This window comes from Arachis hypogaea, chromosome 18 (assembly GCF_003086295.3).
Source record: "Arachis hypogaea cultivar Tifrunner chromosome 18, arahy.Tifrunner.gnm2.J5K5, whole genome shotgun sequence".
Taxonomy (NCBI): Eukaryota; Viridiplantae; Streptophyta; class Magnoliopsida; order Fabales; family Fabaceae; genus Arachis; species Arachis hypogaea.
This window is the reverse complement of record NC_092053.1, coordinates 91,963,657-91,976,150: the sequence shown is the minus strand read 5'-3', so window position 1 is coordinate 91,976,150 and position 12,494 is coordinate 91,963,657. Positions and strand designations below refer to the sequence as shown.

At 34.0% G+C, this 12,494-nt stretch overlaps 1 protein-coding gene across 5 annotated transcripts; it reads right to left on the bottom strand.

Annotated features, from left to right (window-relative positions):
* Nucleotides 1-781: 781 nt before the first annotated feature.
* Nucleotides 782-7,622, bottom strand: LOC112771170 (thiosulfate/3-mercaptopyruvate sulfurtransferase 1, mitochondrial). Of its 5 annotated transcripts, XM_029295114.2 has the most exons (13): nt 6,902-6,985; nt 6,545-6,591; nt 5,990-6,175; nt 5,278-5,337; nt 5,054-5,116; nt 4,796-4,920; nt 4,522-4,684; nt 4,303-4,362; nt 3,241-3,299; nt 2,412-2,493; nt 1,741-1,804; nt 1,579-1,646; nt 782-1,059 (listed from the first exon to the last, which is right to left on the bottom strand). In XM_029295114.2, the coding sequence occupies exons 3-13, from the start codon at nt 6,092-6,094 to the stop codon at nt 961-963; spliced, it is 948 nt and encodes a 315-aa protein (XP_029150947.1). In that variant the 5' UTR covers nt 6,095-6,175; nt 6,545-6,591; nt 6,902-6,985; the 3' UTR covers nt 782-960. The 5 variants fall into 5 exon arrangements, with proteins under 5 accessions (XP_029150947.1, XP_025671602.1, XP_072081882.1 ...); XM_025815817.3 differs by lacking the exons at nt 6,545-6,591; nt 6,902-6,985 and adding an exon at nt 7,134-7,622; XM_072225781.1 differs by lacking the exons at nt 6,545-6,591; nt 6,902-6,985 and adding an exon at nt 7,025-7,109.
* Between the last annotated feature and the right edge of the window lie 4,872 nt (nt 7,623-12,494).

Sequence of the window (12,494 nt, the reverse complement as noted above, 5' to 3'; positions counted from 1 at the left end):
GAGATGTTGGCTGGTTTTTTTAAAAAAAGTTGGTTAGGAAGACTTTTTGTAAAATATGTTATTGAACACAAATAGCTAGCGTATTTAAATGAAAAATTTTGAAAATTCAAATAAGGGAAGGTTTTTTTTTTAAATCAATCCAAAACCAGAAGAAAAACCTTTGATTCATGAACTATCTCTTTTGGCATTATCATAAAATACAAATCACGAATCAGGAGTTTATTAAATCATATAACAATTACACCTCAAGGCACAACAACCACAACACACGAAACAACAGGCTCACAAGATAAACCAACCACTCCTTAGTACAACTCAAAAAATAAAAATAATCATCAACTGCTCCATTCTACCTACAGGAACCCATTCAAGCCACTATGTATGTCACCGCATACCTTATCATATCGACTCTATCATACCCTTTTTTTTTTTTCATTCTAGGATTTTCAACTTTAAATGTTCATGTAACAATACTCTAAAGAATATAACTTTTAAGTCAAAATGGATCATCATGGAAAATATACATTTTTTGGCTATGAGAAAAATTCGCGAGCAGACCTAAAACAAATAAGAAATGCAATAGCTAGGTACATGGTGAAGAGGTTTCATAACTAGCATTTTGGTAATATAGTTGATAGCTAAAAAACCAGAAACCACCCTAATTTGAACCAAAAGGATGTTTGTCCAATTTCGAAATAATACCATACTTAGCAAGTTAAAAAAAAAAACTTGTTTAGAAAAATAACAATGACAAAATAAAACCTTATACAACAACATAAAATATCTAAACCTTAGAATAACCCTACCATTATTTTCACATAAATTAATGTTTGCCATAAACACATGCAATCAATCTAGTGAATGAAAAACGGTGTGCTCAACATGTTTGAGAACTGAGACTTTTCTTAAAAGACTATAGTTGTACAAGGTGCCATGGTAATCTAAACTATATATGAGTCTTTAAGATGAGGTTTCAACAGGAGTATCAGGGTTTGCTCCCCATTCTGTCCAAGATCCATCGTAAACCGGAACATCAATTTTTCCGAGTCGGTGAAGACCCTACAAAAAAAAACTTTTTGCTTTAATAAAATAATACATTGAAAATTTAAATTTTATAATTTTTTCTATAAATAATGTTTTAATTGGTAACATTAACATGCCAACGAGCTATAACCCAAATGGCATAGTCTTCTCATCCTCACCTAGAAATATATATTTTTTGAATAATAAAAAAAGATTTTATTTAATGAATATTAGAGAAGACTAAAATCTGAATATTCAAATTAATATGAAAAATTCATGTAATTTCCAGAGACTCCTGGTTTAATATCAAGAAACTAAAGAAGCATCAACCTACAGCTATATCAAGTTATATTTTATTTTACTTTGTTCTTTTACTCCTACTTGAAGATATTAAACCATGTCCAAATGCAAAATGGAAGCAAAGTAACCCGTCCCTGTATGATTCATGTTTTTAATGAAATCAGCAATATTCGATTCATAGTTCGTAGTAAACTTTAGGCATATTCATCTTCCAAAGCAAAGAACACACTCAATTCATTTAAACGAGAGATGTACCAATGCAAGAATGCAAGCAGTTACGCCTGTTCCACAAGAAGTAATGATAGGGCTTTCCAATGAGATGCCTGTAAAGGAATTGGAAAATATATACAAGTATCAAAAACAAAGGAAGTAAAACTTCAACGTTATAAATATCCATCAACATAGGTTTAGTCGTACCTGCTTGCTCAAATCGCTTCTTAAGTTCATCTGCTGGTAACAATGCTTGTGAACCATCTAGCAACTACAGGCAAAGAACTAATATATATGTATGCATGCATTGAAAAATTCTAAATGCCGTAACATATAATGTTTAGAACTACATAAAGTTGGTAAAAGCAGTTTTTTTTGTTTAAAACCAAAAAATATACATGTGTGTGCATTTTACTACCTTCTTTCCCATTCCCAATACAATACGATAACAATGCAAATACCCGTTTTTATAAGAATGCAACAGTTTAACAAACACGAAGCAGCTTCTTTATACTTGCAATTTAGAAAAGTTTTCATTTATGTGGAATATATATATATATGCCATGCTAGAGAAAGATAGCACCAAAACGCATGAACCGAGGGTAGCCAGATATTTAGCAGAGGATAGTGCTATAAGTAAAAAATTTAGGTTGCGTTTGGTTTGCATTTTCATTTTCTGTTTTTATTTTCAGTCTGTTTTCAGAATTTTTTTGGAAAAAAAACAGAAAAGAAGACTATTGTTTTCACTCTTTCTTTCACAAAATCCAGAAAAAAGAAAATACTAAAAATAAAAATAGAAAATGAACACACAAACCAAATGAACCATAATTTGGTTCAGTGGGTAAATCACAACAAAATCGACATGACAATATCTGCACCTGGGGAAATGGAATGCACTTGCTGCCAGGTACATGACCACTTCGGATTCCCTTTCTCGGTTCTGGTGCAGCTCCATCAAACCTGCCAAACGATAAAATTTCCATAAATACAAGACACAAATCAGGAACAGAATCCCTAAGCTAGTAAACTTTTGTTCACTCAAAAAAAGAAAGTGAACTATGGGGTAAGAAATTTATACACGAGAAAATATTCAGTGGGAGGATGTTGAAACCTCAAAATACTAAAGTTCATGTTAGGAGGGGAAATTAAACACCCAAGATCATTCGGATTATATTATATTAAATATTTAAAAATGTAATACTTGCTTGTTGAGATAATAAGCAACTATTTCACACATGAAACACATGCTTCTAAACAATTAAATGTTCTCAATTAGTTAATAGTTGTTCAGCTTCACAAAACCTGACATGTTAACAAATTTGACATGTTGATAATGAAAGATTAATTGACTTTTATCAATCCTTGCAAGATTAATGAACAAGAAACAACCACCATTACAAAATGAGTATCTTTTATGTTTCCTTTTAAAAAGTTGAAATGATATAGAACCAGATTCACATTGAGGTTCCAATTGGCAGGTTTAAAAATTACTCTTTTTGCTAAATCAGCTCATTACTTCAGGACTTACATAAAGGCTTATGGATCAGAGTTAATAATAATAGTAATAATCACAAAACAGATTGCAGTTTATCATCATACATTTTATTTTGTCTTGAAAGTGCCAACATATAGTTATCCACTACATGCGTGCAAATACATGAAATCATGCAAAAAATATACAAACTGTCTGGAGGATATATGAAGTACCTGGCCTGTGATCGAGCATCAATGTGTTGGTGACTCTTTTCTTCAACATTTCTCTTAACCTGAAAGGCGAGAGAAGAAAAAAAGAAATAAGGAAACATTTTAAAAAAAGATTAATAGTAATAAGTTATTAAGTATGATTTAATTTTTTAAAAATCTATTTAATATTTAATCTAATATAAATAAAAGTCCAGTCTAACCTAAATATTAATGATTTCTAATATTTAAAAAGTAAGTAACAATATTAAAAAAATGAAAAGATATTATTACTAATATTTTTTAATTAAATAAAATTTTTTAAATCCCATAAAGTAGATTTTTTTTCTTCTTATGAGCGTCCTTCTTGATTCATTTGGTATTAATTTTCTCTGTTTCAACTACTACAACTGAGAGTTCTTTTTCAGCTATGAATATTGTGAAGAATAATTCAGAAACAAAATAAAAGATAAATTTCTTACTAATTGTCTTTTAATTATATTGAAAAGAAAATTGCTGAAAAATTTGACACAAATTCTATTATCGATAAATTTTATGAAACGAAGAATCGACCATTTCGTTAATAAAAGTACATACATATTTTTTGTACTTTAAAATATATTCTCTATCATTATATTTTTATAATGCATTTTATATTATATAATTTTTTGTATAATTTTTTAATATTATATATGTTATTGGCCTCCATGATACTATTTCTGGATCCGTCCCTGCTTATAGTTGATATAATATTTGATTACTGCATGTATTGTGGGCTATCTGTAGGTTTATTTATGGTAAAAAGTTCATTTTAATCTAACAAAGATGTCAATTTATCAAACATCTTTGCTATATTCAGACCTTGGCTTCATAAGCAATCAATAATGATATTTAAAAAAAAAATCTAACTAATTTTGGGCTCTCTAGGATGCAACATTCCAAAATTTCCACAAGCAAGAATATTACCAACATGATTTAAATAATTGCATAAGTGATTAAATCAGTTTGAACATCCAATTTCTAAAATGGAATGATCGTATTATAATTCATTTACTTATTTTCACAGACGATGTATATAATGCAACCAACCTGATCAAGTGTCCACACAAGATGAGGCTGAAACTTTGTTTGGAAAGTGATTGGGCCAACCTAGTAACAAAACATACATATAAGAAGCGACCATAAAAACAAAATGAATGTGTTCACATTATGACATTACACGTTTACTACATGTAAAAGAAAGGCAGTCAAAAGAAAAAATACAAATACATTATCACATTAAAATACATGGACAAATTCCAAACTTACTGCTTGCCCGTGATACACTTTTTCAATAGCCTCGCTAGCAGCGCTAGCCTTAAGGATAGCATCACTAGAGGCGCTGGATTCAACATCGTAACCCGATGCACGCCATCTTGGCAAGCCACCATCTAAAACCCAAATCCTATTGTGGCCAAATACTCGGAACATCCTTGAATAAGCAAAAGAAGAGGAAACAGGTATTAGTTAAAGAAGATAGCGAAATCAGTTACTACGTGATCCATTAATAATATATTGTTCATAAACAACCAGCATGGCTCACCACCAAACACGAGCAGCACTAAATAGTCCTTTTCCATCATAAACAACCAAATCATCTTTGTTCTCTATGCCAAGAGCGGAAACAGCGGCAGCAAAAGCTTCCTCTGACGGCAACATGTGTGGCAACTAATAAAAAAAATAAGAGTGGAGCTTTAAATATTAGTCATAATGTAAAATGTAACAGCATTTACTGACAATATGCATGTCACACATTGATAAGACACATGCATAAACTTGTAGTCTGATCTGATAAACTCACTTTTGTAGTTTGATCTGATATTCCATCAACATCAAAGAAAAGGGCCCCAGGAATATGAGCAACCTGTTGGATGTGGCATTACACAAATTACACATGATTGGGATGCTAGGAAACAAAAACCAAAGAAGTAAGTAATTGTAGAAGATACATTCAAATGATGCCACGTACTCTGCAACAGAATTTCAAAGTTCAAGAATGCAAATCCTGAGAAATCATGTCCATACCTGATATTCTTGGATTGGGTTCCTCTGTTCATCCGGCATGTACCACGATGCATCCAACACCTTAAATCAAATACACAAGATAAGCCTTAGTTCTTGAATGGATAACCTAATTAAAATGCAACTATGGAACCATTTCTGAAGATGTACCCTTCAGACAGTGTATATGGAGCTAGGAAGTTTTGAAGAAGTTGAAATAGCATATTCAGTTTATGCAAAGAACCAAGAACTGACTATACAATTCATCAAATTTTAATACATGCCATTCAAATACACATACTGTATGGTGTAACGAGATTCTCAAACCTAATACATCAAGATCACACAAGTTTTTGGATCTTTAGTCAATAATTTGCCAATAACAAAGTTCAGTTAATAATTAATGCACGCCATCAATAAAGAGCTATTTCGGTTTTTTTTTCCACATGTGATCAAATTAATGAATGCAGCACTTTCCTTGTCTGCCATTTCTGGGGTATGCAAAACACACATGCAGGAATGGATAAAATAAAGGCAGCCAGCCCAGTACACAAGCATCGCGCATTAACGCAGGGTCCGGGGAAGGTCCGCACCCAAAGGGTGTAATATACACAATCTAACCTGATAATTACATCAGTGGTTGTTTCCACGGAGGAAATAACAACCTTAGAAATATAGAGATTAAAATTCCGTAAGATCACTGCCAAGCAAGCAATAAAGAAGACTAAGCAAGTACCTTCACATAAGGATCCTTAAGGTTATCATAAAGCCAATCGACAGAAACAACTGGTTCATTTGTTGATACAGATCTTGTGGATTTTGCTTCTGCAGAGAAAGCCATACAACGAATCCAACCAGTTGTTTTTGGGTTATGAACTGTATAGGTTTTGACAGTTCCGTTAAATAGCAGCCGCTTCTGCACCTAGAAGAGAAAATATACAATAAATAGTTCAGCTCACTACCATAATATCTTTTTTCTGTTTCTAATTAATAGAAACATAAAAATCATCGAGGTCAAAAGGATAATACGGTAATAACTTAGTGAGTTACCTTCATCAATATTTTTATTTTCTGTTTATGCTAAAATAAACGATGAAATTAAAGAGAGTTTAGATTGAAAAGGGAAGAGTTCCGTACAAGATAAAATTTGTGAAATTGCTTCGATTAAACTTTTCATGCATTATAATAACATCAGAATCAATTGTGTGTATCAGTGATTCCCTCATACAACCAATGAACACAAATGTAATTATATAGAGAAAACCAAAACTTGTATTAGAATTGATGATACCTCACAGGTGCAAAAGAGAAACGATAAATCCTGCTAATTCAAAATTTCTGCCACATACAATGAATTTTCCTTAAATGTTATGTAACTGCAGCCAAATGCTACTGTGACTGAAATTTGAAACAAGGAGGACCAATTTCCTAGTGCAAAAACTATAATCAAAAACAACAAAAAGATGTTTCAATTCAGTTAATTAGTCAGATAATATCCTTTGACTAAGAACTAGCAAGAAAAGAAACCAAAACCAGAGCCAGTTTGTTATGAATTTGACTTGCTGATAGCACTTCAGTTGACACAGTTAAAAAAAATTAATCAACGGAAACTGATGTTATATGAAACTCATTTCTTTTTGGAAATTACCACACGGAACAAGAAACAAACGCCTTTCTAGCAACACAACCCAATTCCACAAACACAAAATTTCTAAACTTTATCGAGACAATCGCCTACCACAGAAGGCCAGAACAAGAAAACAACAATAACCTCATGAAAGCATCCAGCGAGAAAGCGCCAATTTTCTTAGATATAAAAAAAATGGAAAAACGAACAAGCAATCGAGAACGTGAATAAAAATAAGAATTATGATACTTACAGTAGATAAGGAAGAGAGAATCTGTGACGTTTGAGGTGGGAAAGTGGCGGAAGGGTGAATCAAGCGAGCACTCAAGAGTGCCCTTCTCAAAAGGGTTGAAGCCATTTTGATGAATGAAATTGACACAATATAACTAGTAAGAGGTTGCAAAGGCTAAAAGCCAAAGCTCGTGTGCGTCTCTCTCTCTCTCTCTCTCACACACACCGTCACACTCCCTCTTTCTCTCTCTTGAGTGTGTCTACCTCAATGGGCCATTGCCACTATATGACGACCATGCTAATTACTAGTAGTAAAAAGCCCCTAAATTAGCACGGTATATAGAAATTGGATTATTTCTTAAAAGATAAAATTAAATCGTGTTTTAATACATCAAAAGTAATTAAAAGCAAATATAATTTTTCATGCAAAATTAATACTCAACCAAAGACAACTTTAAAGGATTTTTCATTTAAACTAATTAAATATATTATTTATCAAAATCTATAGTGCAAAAAATATTGATTGATATATACAATTTTATACATCTCATGACCCAATGCACATTAATACGTATTTTGGGTACTCAGTCATCGGGATATGATTTAACAAAAACTATACGTATGCAAAATGCATTTGGAATAAGGCACAAAGCAGAAACTAAATACATAAAAGAAATTGGATCATAATTAGGAGTGGCAAACGGGTCTAAACTCACTGGGTCGGCCAGCATAACCCGCCAAAAAGGCAGGTCGGGCTGAAAAATTGAGAGTGCCACACATTAAAATCTAGCCTAACCCCGCACCGCTTAAACCGTGGGTTTTGGCGGACTTTGACGGGGCGAGGCGAGCTTCCCTGTTGGGCTTAGGATTTTTTGAAGATGTTCTAATTTAGTGTTTTGGATTATGTTTTACTTTTGATTGATTATGTTTTAAACTTGTAGATGCTTAATTATATATTTTGGATAATATTTATTTTACTTTAGACAATGTTGGTTGTATTATTTTATTTCAAAAAATTTTGTTTATGATTATGTTTATTACATATTTATAATTATAAAGACTTTAATGTTTGTTAATTTAGAAAATATAATTTTTTTTATATCTTTAGAAATTATAAATTTATTAAAATAGTTGTGAAATTATATATATTATTTAATACTTTTTTTGGTAATTATATTATTTAATATTTAATATTAAAAAAAAAGTCTTGGTAGCAAACCATTGGACTATCTCTCTGTCGTGCATTCCCAACTCGAGTAATACTCAATCATAATCATAATCATATAACACCCTCACTGGTGTTTATCCACGGGGGTAAGCTCATCCGGAACTTTCACAGTGTCCGGGCACACTTACGACATAGGGTCAGCAGAGTATCGAGTCCCAACTTGGAGCACGTGGTGGCTAACCACTGCTTTCACCCAGGAAAATTCGTATCTCGTATATTTGGAAGTGCAACAATCACATTATCACTCAATAAGCATATATGCATTCATACTCAGCCATAATTCAATATTAATACAGCCATTCGGCTGATAAAATAATTCACAACCAACCATAATTCATTATCACATACAACCATTCGACTCATATCATACGCAGTACTTCCACCATCATCCTCAGCAACTCATACAATCATCGTTGATAATGATTCATCATAAATTTTCCCGTTACGTCATTAACAAGTTACCACCTCACAGCCCTCACTATGCTTCATTACCCAAAAACTACCTATTAGGCATTAAACAAGAGAAAACAGGGTTTTGAACATTGGAGGAATGTATTAACAACCAGAAATCATAGTTGCAAAAAAACAGGGGCTCACGTACGCGTGGAGCATAGTCCGTAGCATATGCTCGCATCGCATGCCCCTTCTCGCGTACGCACCCTGGCAAAACTGGACTTCTCGCATACGCATCACTGGTTCGCGTACACGAGCTCCTCCACCCGAATTGATTGCTAGTATTGCGCACCATGTGGTCGCGTATGCAACCAAGAAAATGCCACTCTCGCGTACGTGACACACACCCTGCGTACGCGAGACCTCGAGGCCGTAGCCATTGGTCGCGTCGCGTGTGTCCCTCGCGTACGCATACATGGCAGAAGTTTGAAAAGCTGCTAAGTCCATAATTTTCAATTTTTCACACCAAACTTTGATTGAGCATAACTTCCTCATTTTAAAATATTTTTCCCCATTCTTCGAACGGTGTAAATATCTCGGACTAAATTTTATTTCTATATAAGTTTAACACAAATTGAGGGTCTGGAGACCAAGTTATATTCTGTCAAAATAGGGCCAAAATCACAGTTTTCACAAAACTTGTAAACCTCCAATTTCAAAACATACAACTTCCAAATCCTTTTAAAACCAACCCAAACTTACCAATTCAGCATAACCCATATACCCATTTCCTCATATAAACCACAACCTACCAATTACTTCCACTTTCATCCATTTCAAGTTCAATATTTCAATTTCAAACACTATACCATATAAGCATATTTCCGTACCTCAATTCCAACAATATTCAATTTAACCAACCCATATACATACAAATCAACATCATTTTCACCATCAACTTAGTACCAACCACAATTTAATCTCACTAACCATTAGACATACACCTAGGCATGCATATCACACATACGAAATTCAATTAAAACCTACAAAATCACTAACCCCCATACATAATAATACAATTCATCTTAACCAAATCAGCGCATCAACAATCCAATTCCTATCCTAGGGTCACTAGCCTAAGTTTTCACGTTACATTACATTTTAGATACAAGAAATCGAAACCATACCTTGCCCGATTCTCCGCTCAACCCGAAACACCCTCAATTCAACTTTTCTTCAATTTTCAAGACTCCAACATATTTTTCCAGCATATAGCTCCACTTCCAAGCTTCCCCAAAACCTCAATCAAGCTCCAATACACATACTTATACTACCTAATCCACAATATCACATTCAAACATAACAACTTAATACCCAAACACAATAAATCAAGAATTCCACAAGGGTTGAGAATTCTTACCATACCCAAGGATCAAAGAGGCAAGATTAAGCCTTCCCCTCAAGCAATTAGATCCTATATCAACAAAGAGCTCAAAATCTCAATACTATTACCCAGTAATTTCAAAATCAAGGGCTGGGAAAACTGGAAAGAAAACGTGGCTTACCTCTTAAATGATGTTATGGACTTTGTAGAGCTCGACGCCGCTGTCACGTGGCCATAAACAGTGCGGCGATCAGAGCTTCAGATCAAAAGTTACAAGGATTTGAAGATCAAGTAAGGGTTGGGAACTTGTGAGGTGTTCTTCTCTTCCCCAATTTTGTTTTCAGCCTGTCTGGTGATTGGAGTGGGGAGGGAAGGGCTGTGCCCTTCATTTATGTGTCATTGGGCTGGGCCTTGATGAATGGATTTTTGACGGTTTAGAATTCTCAAAGGAAATCTCGTTGCGAGTATAGTTTCTAAACCAACAATAATCCTTTTGTTTGTCACAAGTACAAACCCCTAAAATTATAAACCGAAGTATTTAAATCTCGGATCGTTCTCCCTAGAAATTGTAATAAAGTATTATTGTTATTGGTTAGAAGTATGTTTTGGGGTTTTTGGGATAAGAAACAAGAAATGTAAATGGCAAAGGAGATAAACTAACAACTAGGAAATCTCTTGGCATAGAATGAGAATTAGAAGTCCTATCCTAGCTATCCTTATCAATTGTGGCAACAATTGTCTATTGCTCCCACTTAGTTAACCCCTAGTCATGGAGAAAAGTCAAGTGGATGGATTAAATTGATTTCACAAGTCCTAGCCAAATCCTAGAGGAAAGACTAGCTTTAGTGGCATTCAAGTTAATTAGCAACTTCTAATTATCAATCAACAAAGGAGTTAGATAACTCAAGAGTCACTAATTACTCTACCAAAGCCAAGAGGAGAAAATTCTATACTAAAATCCAACCAAGCATTTTATCAAACACTTGGAATGCATAGAAGGAAATAAAGCAAATCAACAATAAAGGAAATCAAAACATGAATTGCATTAAATTGAAAATAGAAGAAACAAAAGTTCATCAACATAAAAGTAGAGAATTACAAGAATTAAATGCTAAACCAAAGAGAGGAAAGGAAGAAGAAGAAGAATTACAAAAGGAAAAGTAAATCTAGGCATGAAATCAACCTAGATCTAAGAAGTCCTAATCTAGATCTAACCTAATCCTAATTCTAGAGAGAAGTGAGAGCTTCTTTCTCTAGAAACTAACTTTCCCTCCAAAAGTAAACTAAACTAATGTAATGTGTTCAAAAAGTTCTGATTCTTCTTCAGTCCTTGAGTTAAATAGCATCAGAGATGAGTTGGATTTGGGCCTGGGAAGCCCAAAAATCGCCCCAGCGGATTCACTTTAAGTGGGTCATGTGCGAACATCAACGCGTACGCGTGGGTCACGCGTACACGTCGCTTGGCAAATTGTTATCCACGCGTACGTGTCATGTGCGCGTACGCGTTGCTTGCGACCTCATCGTTTCACGCGTGCGCGTCGATCTCAGTATCCCAAATCCTTGTTTCTTCATGATTTTTTCACTTTGCATGTTTTTCTCTTCATTCCTTTGACCCATTCCTAGCCTTGTCAACCTGAAATCACTCAACAAACACATCAAGGCATCTCGTAGAATCAAAGGTGAACTAAATTTAGCAATTAAGGGCCTAAAAGGTATGTTTTCACACTTAAGCACAAATTAGGAGATAATCATGAAACCATGCTATTTCATTGAATAAATATGGAAAAAGTGGATGAAATCCACCTAAATTAAGCACAGGATAAACTCTAAAAATGGGGTTTATCAGGCATTGGGTCCAATACGGGCTCGGTTCATCCGGTTCACCTAGTTCGGCCCAATTTTGGGCCAAATTCTTTAAAATTAGTGTCGAAATTATTGTTTTAATTTTCTCTATCATATTAAACCATAAAAATTACGTTTCTAATTTTCTAGAATAAATTTTAATTTATGAGTTAATTATTTATTAATTAACTGGGTTTTACATCCTACCCAGCTAAATAGGAATTTTGCCCACAAAATTCCAATTCAGTTACTTGAGAATAGGTGCGGGTAGTCTGTTCGCATTTCCGATTCAAGTTCCCAAGTGTGCTCCTCAATACCGGCTCGACTCCACGCAACTTTAACTAATGAAACTTCTTTTTCGCATAACTTTTTAACACTGGTGTCGTCAATCCTGACCGGAGTCACTTGGAGTGTCAAATCTTCCTTTAACTGGACCGATTTAGGTTCTAACACATGGCTAGCATCAGGAGTATATTTCCGAAGCTACGACATGTGAAATATGCCGTGCAGGTTTGAAAGATGAGGTGGTAGAGCTA